Source organism: Rhinoderma darwinii, chromosome 5 (assembly GCF_050947455.1).
Source record: "Rhinoderma darwinii isolate aRhiDar2 chromosome 5, aRhiDar2.hap1, whole genome shotgun sequence".
In the NCBI taxonomy this organism is placed as follows: Eukaryota; Metazoa; Chordata; class Amphibia; order Anura; family Rhinodermatidae; genus Rhinoderma; species Rhinoderma darwinii.
The window spans coordinates 207956916-207974586 of NC_134691.1; the positions used below are offsets into that span (position 1 = coordinate 207956916).

Below are 17671 nucleotides of genomic sequence, written 5' to 3' on the forward strand. Positions count from 1 at the left end.
AGGGAAAACTGACAATTAGAGATGGAACCTGAAGAGAGCTGCTGAAAATTGCAGATACAAGTCATATAATAATGTTATTTCTTATTTACACACACATTCTGAAAAGTTACATGAAACGATGGTTACTCTTTAAAGGGGTTGTCCAGTCAAAAGAAATTGATGGCCTATCCACATATTGATGATAGGTCATCAATATCTGATCGGTGGTATCCATATCGGATTGGCACCCCGGTAAATCAACTTTTTAAAAGGGGCCGTGGCACTCATACGAGCGCTACTTCCCCTTTATTCCTTACCTGTTTGTACTGTGAACAGCGACACACTTGTACCAGGGGGTTCACAATATTACAGCCTTCTTTCATTCAAGTGAATGGGAGAAGGCTTTAATACTGTGAACTGCCCCTACAATTGTGTCGGGGATTCACAATAAGAGCAGTGACAGCAATAAAGGGGAAACAGCATTCGAAAGCTCTCTGTGGCCCCTTCAAAGCAGCTGATCGGTGGGGTTGCCGGGAGTTAGATCTCAACCAATTAGATATTGATGGCTTATCCCGAGAATAAGCCATCAATTTCTTATAACTAGAGATGCCTTAACCCGTTAGTGACCGCCAATATGCCTTTTCATTGCTGCCACTAATGGGCTTTATTCTGATGCATAAGCCTTTTTACGGCGCTGCATCAGAATAAATAAACAGAGCAGTGAGCTGTCAAATCTCCTTGCTCTCAGCTGCCAGAGGTAGCTGAAGGCGTCCCTGCTCGAACATGTGAGATCGATATAAGCATTGATCTCACACGTTTAACCCGTACGATTCGGTGCTCAATATCGTGCGCCGCATATGAGTTGTTTTGGAGAGAGGGAGGGAGCTCCCTCTCTCTACCACCGGCACCCGGCAATAAGATCGCCGAGTGTCTGTGTCTTCTATGGCAGCCGGGGGCCTAATAAAGGCCCCCAGGTCTGCCGGTAGTGAATGCCTGCTAGGCAGTAATACACTGCAATACAAAAGTATTGCAGTGTTTCTATAATAGCGATCGGATGATCGCATATTAAAGTCCCCTAGTGGGACTAGTGAAAAAGTAAAAACAAAGTTTAATAAAGTTAATTTAAAAAAAATGTGAATAAAAAACCCACTTTTTCCCCTTACAAACCGCTTTACTATTAAAAAACCAAAATAAAGTAAAAAAGTTACGCATATTTGGTATCGCCGCGTCCATAACGACCCCGACTATAAAGCTATTACATTATTTAATCCGCACGGTGAACGCTGTAAAAAAATTAAATAAAAAACTATGGAAAAATTGCTGTTTTCTGTGAATCCTGACTTAAAAAAAATGTGATAAAAAGTGATCAAGAAGTCGCATCTACTCCAAAATGGTACCAATAAAAGCTAAAAGTCTTCCCGCAAAAAAAAGCCCTCATACTACTGCATCGGCGGAACAATAAAAAAGTTATGGCTCTTCAAATATGGAGACACAAAAACAAATAATTGTGAAAAAAAAGCGTTTTTACTGTGTAAAAGTAGTAAAACATACAAAATCTATACAATCTATGCAATCGCAACAACCCGCTGAATAAAGTTATTGTGTTATTTATACCACACGGTAAATGGTTTCAGCGCTAGATACAGCTGCTCTGAATACAGAATACACAGCAGCTTTATATCAAAAAGTAAAAATAATTTTTAATAAAAAGTATTTTGAAAGTTGCACCAATCACACTGATACACATTTTTGTAAAAAAGATTTCAAAGGTGTACATAGGCTTAAAAAAAAAAAAAAAAAAAAAAGTAATGCCTTTATATGATTAGTTCATGAGTTTTAAATTGTATACTATTGATATTGACATCAAACTGATTACCCTACATATTGCAAAGCTTAAACTCATCTAAAAAAGAATAATTTCTAATGTAATTTTCTGTGTGTTTCTGCAAGGCATTTGATCACATTTGCTCAGCTATTGAAGATGTTTCTGGGCAAATTGGACACAATTACATGAGAGATAAGTAAGTAACCAGTAAATATGATCATGTATATTTGCATTATAAATTTGAATTTCCTACTGAATGTAGAAAATCATTTAAGTTTTCTTAGGCTTCGTTCACATCTGCGTCGGGCTTCATTTCATGGGTTCCGTCAGACCTTTCCCTCAACCCTCAGGGGAACCTATAAACGGAAACCAAACGGAAATCATAGTATGATTTCAATGGTAATGCTTCCATTGCTAATGTTTTCTGTTTGTCCCCGTTCCGTAAGGTTTCTGTTTTGTTTTTTCAGAAACAATAGCGCAGTTGACTACGCTTTTAATTCCAACCAAAAAAACTGAAACCTTACGGAAGGGAGGCAAACGGAAACCATTAGCAACGGAAGCATTACCATTGAAATCCATGGTAATGAAAACGGAAATCTGTGGTTTCCGCTTGGTTTCCGTTCATGGGTTCCCCTGATGGAAAGGTCTGATGGAACCCATGAACAGAAACCCGACACAGATGTGCCTTAGTTTGCTATTCATTCCTTCATTCATGCATTCATCTTTTTTTTGTTGCTATTGTTTGTCTAGTTGCACAACAAAAATACTAAGACTGTTGTTCACTCCTAAAATCACCTGACTACATTTGGAGACAGAATAGAAATGTGTGGTGATTAATATACTCTCATTTTATAAGGGATGCAAAACCCCATCTACATTTTTAAATTGTGTCGCACCAGTTATGTTTTCAACATAATCTTGTGCAGCACTTGTCAACGGTGGATTTAAGGGGTGAAGGGGGTGTGATGAGGGCAATCACCCTTCCCCAAACAACAGCACCAATTTACTTATAATTTTTTTTAATTGACTGTTATCTGGTGGATTAATCCAATAGATAATGTCCGGTAACACTCATCTCTCCATGTTCCTCTACATCTCCTCGCACCACGATGCTGGGTCCTAAAACTGTTCTGATGCTGCCAGTGTCAGGATAGACTGTATGCAGCGGCGTGCAGAGTTGAAGAGGATCCGGGAGCTAGGAGAGGTGAGTGTATAGAGCGGTGTGGTCTGAGGTCTGATTATTTGGTCTATTCAGGGGTCCTAAATTTATTTTAACTCTTGGTCACCAATGGAATAATTCTTCTCAGCGAAGAACATTTCTTGGAGCAAGACTTTAAATGACTGAAGGCTTGAACAACAACATTAGGCCAGTCTAGAACGTTAGCACCTTTCCGAGTCAGTGCAGTAAAGGGAGGCATCAACTGAAATTTTGAATAATTTGGTGGTAATAATTGGCAAAATCTAGGAACCTCAGAGGGGCCTTGAGACCCACAAGTTGTGGCATATTCAGCACAAAAGAGACCTTATATGGATCCATGCGTAGACCCCCAGAATAAATTATATATCCAAGGAAGGGCAGTTTTTAACACTCAAACAGGCATTTCTCCAACTTTGCTTGCAAGAAGTTTTTCTATAGCCGGAAGAAGACCGAGCAGACATAGAGTCGACGAATCTTCAAACCCTTGGAGAATCAGGATATCGTTAAGTTGTACTAATAATTTCTGATAAAGAACATGTTGAATTTACAAAATTCTGAAAGAGTGTTGGATCATTGCAAAGACTGGAGAGCATTACAGATACTTGTAGTGTTCATCCCGGGTGTTGAATGCAGTCAGGACTGGACTTATGGGGGCGTGACCTGTGCGAGTGCACAGGGCACTACACCCTCTCAGCATGTAGGGGGCACCACTGGGCTCTGCCTGTGCTCTGGCCTCTGCTCTTAGTTATACACAAGGAGAAAACAAGAGCCGAGGCAGAGAAGAGGAGGAAGCTCTGTTTACAGCCCGACCCTGCAAGAAACCTTTGAGCCTGTCAGCAAGGAGAGATGGTAAGTGCCTATGTGTGTCTATGTGTGTGTATATATGTCTCTGTGTGTCTATGTGTGTGTGTGTATATATGTCTATGTGTGTCTATGTGTCTGTGTATGTATGCCACTATGTGTGTATGTTCCAGTATGTTTGTGTATATGTGCTTGTGTGTCTATATATGTGTCTGCATGTGTATATATGTCTTTATGTTATTGTGTATATGTTTCTGTATGTGTGTGTGTGTGTATGTATATATATATATATATATATATATATTTATATATACATACATATATGCCTCTGTGTTTATATGTGCCGGTGTGGGTATAGTTATCAGAGGGTTATATCTGTGGTGTTACATAGGACTGCAGGTAACATCCACTACATTATCTGTACTCAGAGAGTTATCACTGTGATATCTGGGATGTTACATAGGACTGCAGGTAACATCTACTGCATTATCTGCTCTGTTTATATATATATTCGTCTGTATGTGAATGTGTCTTTGTGCTTGTATATATGTGCCCTTTATCTATTTGTATATGTTCCTGCCTGTGTATGTGCCTGCGTGTGCGTGTGCGCATGCAGGTGTCTGTATGTCTATATATTTACCTTTATGTATGTATATATTACAGAATGTGTGTATATATATATATATTTGCCTGTTTGTATAAATATCTGCCTTTATATATGTACAGTATATATGTTCTAGTATGTGCGTCTCCATATATGTGGTACATTTTTGGTTTGTGGAGGGCAGCAATAGAGATTACCACAAGGGGCGCCATCCAACCTAAGGCCTTGAATGTAGTCTTCCATTTCTCATCCTCCTTAATTCAGATCAGAGTATATTCTACCCGAAGATCCAATTTGGTGAAATATTGAGCCCCTTTGATTTTCTCAGAGAGCTCAAAGATGAGAGTAACAGGATATCTATCCTTCACTGTGATCTTGCTCAGACCGTGATAATCTATACAGGGTCTCAGGGATCCGTTGTTTTTTTTCACAAAGAGGATTCCTTCTCCAGCTGACTAGGAGGAATTAAAATGAAGCCTCTCTCAAGGTGTTCCTTGTTATATGCTGACATTGCAGTCTATGGCAGAAACTGAGGATATTCTCCATTGGGAGGCTCATGGACCAGGAAGGAGTGGAATAATGCAATCAAAAGGGCGATGTTTCGGAAGAGTTTTAGCCTTTTGTTTGGAAAACACATCAGAGAAGTTCAGATAAGGAGGTGTCATTTTGGTTGAACAGGAAACTGACCTTAGTGGGAGCAGAAGTGAACGATCCAAGTCTGGAAGACAATAATGGAGGCAGGCGGTCCCCTAGGGACCAATCTGTCCAGAAGACCAGTCTATAGTTTGTGAGTTACGACTGAACCATGGTGTTTCCAGGAGCAACAGAATATTAGAACGAGGAAGGGCAAAGAAAGAAATTTCTTCAGAGTGGATGAATCCAACTCGGAAAAGACCGGGACAGTACGATGGGAAACAAGGCCTTGTGAAATTGGAGATCCGTCAATAGGGGTGATTCAAAGAGGTTCTGAAGAGGCAGCAAAGGAATTTGGAGATTTTTCGCCAGAATACAGTTAATAAAGTTTTCCGCAGCTGCGTAATCAATGAAAGTGAAGCCAATCACATGGATAGTCTTGTAATTTAAGGTGACAGGCACCTTTTTGTGACCCGCCAGTTTGTCTTTAATGTGACCAGACAACATTTCATCGAATTTAGCAGAGAGATAGTCACTACCCCAGCCTAACTTGAAACTCCTTGCTTGAGTCGCAACAAAGAAGAGGCAGAAGTAGAAGTCAGACCGGGCTCTTCAAAAACTTTCCAAAGTGTAGCCAAGACGGAGGACAGGGAAAACATAATTGTATCGTTTTGCTTCCAGAGTCCTTGATGCCCAGGCCAGAGCTTCAATGGAGAGTAGAGATATTATGTGAGCCACTTTGGCATAGTACAGGCAAAACTGAAGGGGGCACAACCGAAAGTGGATGGTACACTGATTAATAAATCCCCGACAGGCCTTAGGATCCCCATCATACCTAAGAGACAATGAAAGTTGAAGCATGGAATGAGAAGTGGAGGGGTCAGACTGAGGAGACTCAGGAGGTGCTTGATGGATTATACATGCAGAAGGAGAGGCAGACACAAGCAATTGCAGGAGAGCCTGTACAACTTCCCACTGATAGGCTTCTTGCTGAACTACATGTTTGCCCTGCATGTAGACATCAATGGGTAGGGCGGTAGATGCAGAAGTGTCTTTGGGGTCCATGGCCCAATAATACTGTTATGTGTCATGTACGTACCTGGTAATGGAGAAGTGGGGTCACAAATCCAATTGGCACAGGCTGGACTGGTATGCGGAGTCAAAGGAATCCCCGTTATTCTCCCTCCCCAAGAATATGTGGACTAAGCTGCAAGTGGATCCCAGGTCGCGGTCCCCAGAATAGTCTTTGATTAGCGACGATAGCACTGCAGATACAATGACAAGGTCAGGAACGTCATCAGGAAAATAAACAGGATGCATTAATTGGACAATAGGTTCCAGCAGATAATCCAGAGGACAAGACAAGAGCATAGTCAATAATGAGGCCAAAGTGAGAATCCTGGAGTAGAACTACAGGTATAAGGCAGACGTAGCAAAGGGAACAGACAGAGTTATGGTCAGAAGAAAGGCCGAGGTCAGGAACAAGATCATATATATAGTGGTCAATAGCAACAAATAATCAGGAGCCAGGAAAGGATAATACCATAATCACCAGGCAGCATCCAGCAGTAGGTATACGCATTAAATACTCCACCATGCCTAACTCATCCGGAGGTGTCAGTCACCTAGGCAACCTGACGCGGACGGCCACAGTAAGGAGGAGGAGGAGTGTGGATTGGAAGAACAAGACCGCTGCCGAGCACCTGAGTGAAGCAGTGGGGAGGAGAGTCAGGTAGCCCAGCAACCCGCCGTAAAAGACAACCAGGACTGCGACCACCAGCGGAGACCAATCGCGGGAGCGGGAAGCGGTGACAGTGGTGCACTTGTCCGTGACTGAAACAGCAAGTATACGCCTGTTCCTGACTGTGTGTCAAGTTGTTTCTGTGTTACACTTTTATCCTTCTTGGGTTGATGGTGCTTACATATTTAAGAAAGTAACTTTTTTCTCCCCCCTAGATTTTAATACTGGATCTACCCAGGCTCTGTCTTTCGCATGAAATCAATAGGGACACATAGTGTATTGTTTGCATAAGCCTAGAAGATAGAGCCTGCACTGTGTCTCCTCTACTTTATTACGTGAGCGGCACGTAGCACATAATTCACAAGGGCAGGTAATCCTGCATTATTTGGAGAAGAGGACATAACAGATTACTCAATATGGAACAAAATGACCAACAAAACGTTGCTAAGTTCTGAACAATATTGTATTCAAAACTATGGTGGTACATTTTAACACACCTTGCATGCAACAGAGCGGAAAGTTATTTAAATTATTTAATATATTTAGAGCAGCGGTGCCCAACCAAGTGCTGTCCTGTGCAGCCCCAACCAACAGGATACAGAGACGCTTGTTTGTGTCCCAGTAGTACAGAGAATGGACTGCATGACTGCATGACATGGAGGTGCATGACTAAAATTCTCTCTTTTCTGCTCTTCCCTTCCGATTCAGTGTCATGCACCACTCACTCGGCCCTGCAAGAGGCATACCACAGTACATCAGTTTTATTTGGCATACTCCTTTAAAGGGTTAACTCTTATCTGAGACTTTTATGGCACATCCACGGACCTTAAATGTCCAATAGGTGGAGGGTTCACCACTGTAACACCGATTTGTCTAAAGAATGGGAGTCACCTGATCCCCCTTGTGGCCCTCAAGAGAAGAGGATGTGAGGTGGAGAGTTGGAGGTTATTTGAGATACTCAGCTGTTTCCATAACTCCAATAAACTATAGTGAGATAGCCTCTAATGCATAGCCACCTCATCTTCTCCTCTCTGGAGTGCGGAGTGGTGGAACAGGGGACACTGTGATAATGCAGCCCTCAGACCAGAAAAAATGGTGCCACCCTGATTTATAGAGTACAGTAAAAAAAATGGAAATATCGTAATTTTCACTGTGTGCTTTCAATTTTTCCCCTTCACAAAAGTACTTGCTCATATTAATGTTTTATTTACCGACATATGTTATTAGCATGTAGTTATGCAGTGCTTAAAATCTGTTTTTCCTCTAGGATTGCAAGTTTTGATACAAAATTTCTCAGCAAACTATTTATGAGAAAATCAGCCCAAAAAACACAAGATCGAATTCTCAATGTTTTCCATGAGCTGAACATGAAGGACGCTATAAGTTATGTTGCAGAGGTATGCAAATGTTTATGTACAACATGCATATTTTTTAACTTTGTGCTTTTTTCACGTTGACTAATGCACACTAACATTTTGTTCTGTGATAAAAGCAAACACTGGAGTCAGTCCTTGTTAGTCATTTCATCTCAGTATTTGGTAATTAGTTATACCGTATATCTATAATTCTGACTAGTGGCCAGTGTTGCATGCATTAGGCCGGATTCACACGAGCGTGTGCGTTTTGCGCGCGCAAAAAAAGCGGGGTTTTGCGCGCGCAAAAAAGGTACATAACAGCTCCGTGTGTCAGCAGCGTATGATTCGTGGCTGCGTGATTTTTGCGCAGCCGCCATCATTATGACACTCTGTTTGTATGTTTGTAGCACGTGGTGCTTTTCTGTTTTCATTCATAGTTTTTACTGCTGTTGCGCGAATCACCCGCGTCACACGGAAGTGCTTCTGTGTGCTGCGCGTGATGTTCACGTACCCATTGACTTCAATGGGTGCGTGATCCGCGAAAAACGCACAAATATAGGACATGTCGTGAGTTTTACGCAGCGGACACACGCTGCGTGAAAATCACGGACTGTCTGAACGGCCCCATTGACTAACATAGGTCCGTGTGAGGCGCGTGAAAATCACGCGCGTTGCACGGACGTATTATACGTTCGTCTGAATAAGCCCTTAGTCTTATACCTGCGGGTCTAATAAGTTATTTAAACCATGTTGGTCTAGTTTTGTATATCCATATATAGACTAGTGGTCCAGTAGAAATCAGAGGAATTGTGTTTCTGGTAGTGGTGTGATCCTTTGTGTTACTTTTTTAGCTTAATTTCTGATAATACAAAGGTTTGTCCAAGTGTTGCAGAATATGTGCTTAAAACAGATGTTTAAGGCCTCATGCACATGGCCGTAGCCATGTGGACGGCCGTGATTTCTGGGTCGGCCGGCCACGGAGTGACAGTGACAGTGAGCATTTAGACCCCACAGGTGTTTTTCAGAAATTAATACGCAGTGGATGATGTAAAGTGATAATTGCAATTTTTCCACTGATATGCCTATTCACCATACAATTTTGCGTGCCCAGCTTGTACCACTGGAGAATCTTACCCCATAAATTGTTAAGCGGGTTCTCCCGGGTATGACAATGCCAAAGATGTGGATGTAAACTGCTGTTTTGGCACACTGTAGGGCTAAGAAGGGAAGGAGCGCCATTTGGAGCATGGATTTTGCTTGGTAGTAGTTTCATTTGAGTATTACTGGCATTTCAGTTTATAATGTGGAGGCATATGTATGCTTTGGTGAGTAGATCAGGGCATAATAAGGTGGTATAATAATGGGGGAAATAATACAATTATCCATAGATGTGTGGTACGCTGTGAAGCAATCCGTTATGTGCAGGCCAGTGTCGCACTGATAAACGGTATTCTTTCTTATCCCACTTCTGTAACGCTCTGCACCTTTTGGGGACTTTTCCTCCTTTGTAATTTGGGAAATTGCTAGGAAAGTGTTGCCCTGGTATATTATGGGTATCCTCGCTTTCAGCAGATGTGCTATGTCCCTTCCCTTCCTAGTTCCTAAATACTAGGGCCTTGATAGCCACTTTCTGAAACTGAAGGAATGTTCCCCTTCGGCCTTCACATCGGGATGTGTTTTCATCACCGCATTACTAGTGCCATAACTTTTTTATTTTTCTGTCGATGGAGCTGTGTGAGGACTTGTTTTTTGCGAGACAAGCTGTAGATTTTATTGGTACCATGTTGTGACACATGCGACTTTTTGATCACCTTATATTTAATTTTGGAAGAGGAAATGACCAAAAACAAGCAATTCTGTGAATTCGTTTTTTTTTTTGTCTTTCACCGAGCGCCCTATTTTACGTGTTAACTTTATTCTGCGGGTCGATACAGTTACGATACAGTTACGGCGATACCATATTTATATATATTTTTTCATGTATAGCAGCTTTTGCAGAATGAAATCCCTTTTTTTTTTAAATCATTTATTTTCTGTGTTTCCATATTCTTAGGGTATGTGCACACGACAATGCCAAATACGTCTGAAACTATGGAGCTGTTTTCAGGAGAAAACAGCTCCTGAATTTCAGACGTTTTTGCAAGTACTCGCGATTTTCGCGACGTCTTTTACGGACGGAATTGGAGCTGGTTTTCATTGAAGTCAATGAAAAACGGCTCCAATTATGTCCCAAGAAGTGTCCTGCACTTCTTTGACGTGGCCGTAATTTTACATGCCGTCTTTTGACAGCGACGTGTAAAATGACAGCTCGTCTGCACAGAACATCGTAAGACCCATTGCTAGCAATGGGCATATGTTTACCGACGTATTGGAGCCGTCTTTTCAGGCGTAATTCGAGGAGTAAAACGCCTCCATTACGTCCGAAAAGAGGCTGTCGTTTTTTTATTGGTACTATTTTGGGATAAATGTGACTTTTCAAACACTTTTTATTCCATTTATTCTGAGGGGATGTGACCTAAAAACAGCGATTCTGGCGTTGTTTTTCATATATTTTTTACAAGGTTCACTGTGCAGGATAAATCACTATAGTTTTATAGTTTGCGTCACTACGGACGTGACGATACCAATTACGTATAGATTTTTTTTCTGTTTTTTTTTCCAATAATAAAAAACTTATGGGAAAAAAGGCAATTTTGTTTTTTTTAACTTGAAATTTTTATTTTTTTACATTTTTATAAAAAAAAAATTTCACTTTACTTTTTATTTTATTTTACTAGGGGCCTAGAAGGCCTGCAACACTGATCACTATTCTAATTTGGGTATCACGATGCATCGAAACTTCGATAATGTTTCGATACCATGCACCCTCAAACGGTTTAATACCGTTATTTCATGTATTTCAATACTAAGCGGTGTGGCTGCAGGTATAGTAACACATGAATGTTGTTAGAGCGGGGCTGCAGCTGCGCAATACAGCCATTGCCCCGCTCCTGAGTCCTGACAATGCGAGCGCGGTCAGCATGATGTGATGCGACCAGCGCTGCACTAATGAGCTGGAAATAGGAAGAAAAGATAGCAAAGTTTTAGCTGCTCCATGCAGCCTTGGTCAAGACACTGAGCTGTCTTCAGTGCCCGCGCTCATTAGTGCAGCGCCGGCTGCATCACCTCATGCTGACCGCGTGCGCGCACTTATTGTTAGGAGCGGGGCAATGGCTGTATTACACAGCCACAGCCCCGCTCTAACAGCAGAGATCAGAGAAATCTCTCATCTCCGCTATTCCCTTGAATGCTGCGATTAAAGCTGACTGCAGCATTCAAGGGGTAAATGAGAAGGCGGGGGTGCCCTTTGGATCGTGTCACAGGGAATCCCTGTGATGCGATCGAGGGACATACCATATATGGGCAGACAGCCCAGGGTCCATTGAAGGATCCCAGGGCTGTCTGACCATATTTCCTGTTGTTAGGGCATACTTAGGTATGTCCTAACAACTGCCTGTGTACTATCAGTAACACAGGCTAATGTACTGGCATATAGATATATTCCAGTACATTAAAGTTTAAAAATAAAAAAATAAAAAATAAAATAAAGTAATGTTAAATAAAAAAAAGCACACACATTTTTTTACAATAAACAGTAAAATAAGCCTCGATACATAAAATATACACATATTCGGTATCGTTACGACCAAAATAACAAATTTATAGCGTCATTTATTATGTTTACGCGGTTATAAAATAAAATAAAATACTGCTTTCTTCAACTTATTAATGTGAGGCACGAAGTGTTATGAATTTTGAACCTCCATGTGCCTCACATTAATAGTAATGAACCCCATCCTGTACCTCACATATTGTTGTTCATTATGACTGAGGAGCATGATTAATTACTATTAATGTGAGGCATATGGAAGTTCAAAATTCATGACACCACGTGTCTCCCATCAGAAAATGGAAGAACTTTTTTTAAATTATTATTATTGTTGGCAAAGTATTGTCTTGGTATCGAGTATCGCAATACTACGTGAAGTATCGGTATCGAAGTCCAAATCCTGGTATGGTAACAACCCTAAGGGTATGTGCACACGTTAACGACCATTAAGGCTGAAATTACGGAGCTGTTTTCAGGAGAAAACAGCTCCGTCATTTCAGACGTAATTGCTCCTACTCGCATTTTGCGAGGCGTCATTGACAGCCGTAATTTTGAGCTGTTCTTCATTGAATTCAATTAAAAAACAGCTCAAATTACGTCCAAAGAAGTGTCCTGCACTTCTTTGACGAGGCAGTCATTTTATGCGTCGTCGTTTGACAGCTGTCAACGGCACAGTACGTCGGCAAACCCATTCAAATGAATGGGCAGATGTTTGCCGACGTATTGGAGCCGTATTTTCAGGCGTAAATCTATGCATAATACGCCTCGTTTACACCTGAAAATAGGTCGTGTGAACCCAGCCTAATTCTAATACACTGCACTACCCACGTAGTGCAGTGTATTAGAGCTGTCAGTCATACACTGACAGCAAGCCTATGTGGACCTGCCGGAGGCTTCCGTACTTAGCAGACCCAGAGGCCATTGTGAGGCATAACATAAAACAAAGTCATAAAAATGAAAATTAGTCTGTCCCTGAAAGGGTTAAAGTCAGATTCATTGGGACTTGTATTTGTCCAGCTCGTTAGGATAAGGGTATGTTCACACGCTTAGCAAAAAACATCTGAAAATACGGAGCTGTTTTCAAGGGAAAACAGCTCCTGATTTTCAGAAGTTTTTTGAGTAACTCGCGTTTTTCGCTGCGTTTTTGGAGCTGTTTTCAATAGAGTCTATGGGAAAACTGCTCCAAAAACGTCCCAAGAAGTGTCCTGCACTTCTTTTGATGAGCCGTCATTTTACGTGCCGTATTTTGACAGCGACGCGTAAAATGACAGTCCGTCTGCACAGAACATCGTAAGACCCATTGCAAGCAATGGGCAGATGTTTACAGACGTATTTGAGCCGTCTTTTCAGGCGTAATTCGAGGCGTAAAACGCCTCTATTACGTCTGAAAAGAGGTCGTGTGCACATACCCTAAGAGTTTATCAGTACTTTATAGCATAAATATTTGGTGGTAGTGTAAGGCCTCATTCACACGAGCGTATGAGATTCACGTACGTGAAAAACACACCGTGAATCTGGTCCGTGTGTGTTACGTTATGCATCAGTGTGCTTTGCGAGTAGCATGCGTTATTCATGCACTCGCAAAGCACATCTTTTTTTCTTTTCAATCGAATTGATGCGCAAATCACGCACCGCACACGGATGTGCATCCGTGTGCGGTGCGTGGTTTTCACGCACCCGTTGGCTGCAATGGGCGCGTAGGTGTGTGAAAACGCACCAATATAGGACATGCAGTGAGTTTCACGCAGCGGACTCTCGCTGCGTGAAAACTCATGCATGTGTGAACGGCCCCATTGAAATCAATGGGTCCGTGTGCTACACGTGATTTCCATGCGCAGCACACGTATGTTATTCACGTTCGTGTGAATGGGCCCTTAGTGGTGAGCCTGGCCACATGTGTACTAAGGAATTTTTAGATGGAAGAGGAAGTGAAAGTGACTGTAAGGCTGGATTCACACGAGCCTGCGCAAAAGCCACTTAACAGCTCCGTGTGGCAGCATCATATGATGCGCGGCTGCGTGATTTTCTCGCAGCCGCCATCATTATGACACTCCATTTGGATGTTTGCAAACAGAAAAGCACGTTGTACTTTTCTGTTTTCATTCATCCTTTTGTCAGCTGTTGCGCGAATCACGCTGTTCGCACAGAAGTGCTTCCGTGTGACATGCGTGGTTTTCACGCACCCATTGACTTCAAGTGATGCGCGAAAAACGCTCAAAGAACGGACATGTCGTGGCTTTTACGCAGCGAACCAACGCTGCGTAACAATCACGCACATGTCTGCACGACCCCATAGACTAATATAGGTCCGTGCAACGCGCGTGAAAATCATGCGCGTTGCACGGACGTATATCCCGTTCATCTGAATAAGCCCTAAAGCATGTCTGGTTTGGAGATACTTATAAAAATCATGTTTAGATAACTTGTAACGATGCGATAAATCTTCAAAATATAACATTTGGTTATTTGTCCGTATGTCCGATAAGGTTTGAATACCGTTTTTTGAGGCATTTTTTCTAGACTTTTTGGAGCTGTTTTTCCATTGACACAATAAAAAACAGCTCCAAAAGTGGCTCAAAAAGTGACTCGCTACTTCTTTTTACGGGGTGTTTTTTTACGTGCTGTTTTTAAAAAAAAAACGTTTTTCCCATTGAATTCAATGGGCAGGTGTTTGTAGGCGTTCAGAAATATGCCTGAAAACAGAGCGTGTGAACATACCCTCAGTGATAGGATTTTGAGTATTGATGTGACTTTTAAAAAGAGAAGCAGCTTGAAGGGTTTCTTAAAGAGGCTCTGTCACCAGATTTTGCAACCCCTATCTGCTATTGCAGCAGATAGGCGCTGCAATGTAGATTACAGTAACGTTTTTATTTTTAAAAAAACGAGCATTTTTGGCCAAGTTATGACCATTTTTGTAGTTATGCAAATGAGGCTTGCAAAAGTCCAAGTGGGTGTGTTTAAAAGTAAAAGTCCAAGTGGGCGTGTATTATGTGCGTACATCGGGGCGTTTTTACTACTTTTACTAGCTGGGCGTTCTGATGAGAAGTATCATCCACTTCTCTTCAGAACGCCCAGCTTCTGGCAGATCACGCTGTGACGTCACTCACAGGTCCTGCATCGTGTCAGACGAGCGAGGACACATCGGCACCAGAGGCTTCAGTTGATTCTGCAGCAGCATCGGCGTTTGCAGGTAAGTCGATGTAGCTACTTACCTGCAAACGCTGATGCTGCTGCAGAATCAACTGTAGCCTCTGGTGCCGATGTGTCCTCGCTCGTCTGACACGATGCAGGACCTGTGAGTGACGTCACAGCGTGATCTGGCAGAAGCTGGGCGTTCTGAAGAGAAGTGGATGATACTTCTCTTCAGAACGCCCAGCTAGTAAAAGAAGTAAACACGCTCCGATGTACGCACATAATACACGCCCACTTGGACTTTTGCAAGCCTCATTTGCATAAATACAAAAATGGTCATAACTTGGCCAAAAATGCTCGTTTTTTAAAAATAAAAACGTTACTGTAATCTACATTGCAGCGCCTATCTGCTGCAATAGCAGATAGGGGTTGCAAAATCTGGTGACAGAGCCTCTTTAAATGCTATGACTGGCCATTAAATATAATGCTATACTGACCCATATTTTATTATGATCTTTTAACTAAAGCGACTTTAATTAATGTAAAATCGCAGCTCTGTATTATTGTAGGACCGAGGGGCATCCTGTACCTCCGTTTTTTATATAGAATTTCTGCTTTGATTCTTGGCGATTATCGTGCAGACAAGTGTTCATAGAAATTATAATTGCCCTGAGCAAACAGGGCAGCGATCGGCAGATGAATGATCGAACGATCGTATTGTTTTAAAAAAGTGAAATATTATCATTGTCTGCAGCACATCTCCCTGTGTGAACGGAGACACGCTGCTGACATGATAATAACGTATGGGGACGAGCAATCGGAGTAACGACCACTCATCCCCATAATACATAACAGCAGCAAACAAACGCCGATCAACGTTGTCCCGTTGATCGGCGCTCGCTGCACAGCCGAATATTGGCAGGTGTAAAAGGCCCTTTAGAACCAGACCATATGTATCTCATTAATATAGATTGTAGCTGTTTCAGGAAAGATATAGGTAGATATATGGGAACATTCCTGAAATAATATAGTATTTTGGGAATAATCAGCATTTTGATCCCTTTGATACCTTGTGTTTTGTATTTAGCTAGGTCAGTAGAGGAAGGTAATTGTGTTTAAATAAAAGGGAGGTTGGGTATGTAATGTTTATTCCTAGATAAGTAAGAGAATCATTAACCCATTTAAATGCCCTAGGTTTAGGATTTGTGATTTATTTTCATTAATCTTATAATATGATACTTTGCTAAATTCCGCAAGAATTTTAGACACTTCACATAATGAAGATAAAGAAGAGCACATTATAATTACATCGTCTGTAGATAGCCCTATACGGTGCTCTTGAGTACCTATAGTTATACCTTTGATTTATGGGGAAGAGCACACTTTTTCAGCTAGGGGTTCCATTACCATTGCATTTAGTTTGCTTTGCATGAGCTTTTATCTATGTAAGGGTTTAAAACTTTGTTAAAATCCCCACCTATCAAAAGTTCACCAAATATTTCTCTATTAATTAGGCGTATAACATGTTTCAAGAATTTACCCTGCGTTTTGTTGGGGGCATAAATGGAAATTATGGTATATTTTACATTATTTGTAATGCAGTTGAGCAGAATATTGCCATGATTGTCGACCAACACGCCCTTTTTTTGGTAGAATTAGGGCATGTTCAGACGTGGTGGAATTTTTCCGCTGCAAATTTTGCTGCAGATTCTTTGAGAATTTGCAGCCACATTTTCATATTTGACAGGTAATTCAGACGTTGCGGCCCGTGGCATAGGGTAAATCGTAAATACATTGCAAAGTACGTGAAAAAATTTAAATAATACTAATGGACAGGCATATAAATAACAAAAAAACTTTGAACTATTAAACCTTTTGTAAAGTCTTTGTTTAAAGTGAAAATACCAGTTAGGGTATGTTCACACGCAGTGGTTTCAGACGTAATTCGGGCCGTTTACGCCTCGAATTACGCCTGAAAAAACGGCACCATTACGCCTACAAACATCTGCCCATTGCTTGCAATGGGATTTACGGTGTTCTGTTCCCACGAGGCTTAATTTTACGCGACGCTGTCAAAATACGGCGCGTACATAGACGCCCGTGAAAAATAAGTGCAGGACACTTCTTGGGACGTTTTTGGAGCGTTTTTTCATTGACTCCATTGAAAAACAGCTCCAATAATGGCCGTAAAATACGCCGTGAAAAACACGAGTTGTTACAAAAACCTCTGAAAATCAGGAGCCGTTTCGCTTGAAAACAGCTCCGTATTTTCAGATGTATTTTGCTAAGCGTGTGAACATACCCTTAGGGCACGTTCAGACGTGGCAGAATTTTTCCGCTGCAAATGTTGGTGCAGATTTGGGGGAATTACGCAACGAATCTGCACCAACATTTGCATATTTGACAGGTAATTCAGACGTTGCAGAAAACACAGCGGACTTGCCACATATTTCAGTTTTTGCATTGCAAGGGCTGAAATACGCAGTGAAATTCCGCTTCTTCTCCGCAACAGACAGTGCATGCTGCGGAGGGAAAATTCCGCACCGCAGCCTATGATCCGCAGCGGAGTTTTCCGCAACGTCTGAACTAACTTGCCTAAAAATGTATTGAAACAAATGTAAAAAACGGCCGCTGAAGAATTCCACTGCGGACTGTCCTCCCCGGAATTCCACAGCAATTCCGCCACGTCTGAATGTGCTCTTAGAGTATATGGCATATGAGGAGAGTGGAACATGGTAAAGGGAAAGTACATAT

General features: G+C 41.7%; 1 protein-coding gene across 1 annotated transcript in view; it reads left to right on the plus strand.

Moving 5' to 3' along the window:
• SLC9A3 (solute carrier family 9 member A3) overlaps window positions 1–17671 on the plus strand; it is a 220115-nt gene that overhangs the window by 155379 nt on the left and 47065 nt on the right. The window contains exons 9-10 of the mRNA XM_075826897.1: window positions 1930–2000; window positions 8049–8178. Of these exons, the coding sequence (XP_075683012.1) occupies window positions 1930–2000; window positions 8049–8178 (201 nt within the window). The remainder of the gene's footprint in view (window positions 1–1929; window positions 2001–8048; window positions 8179–17671) is intronic.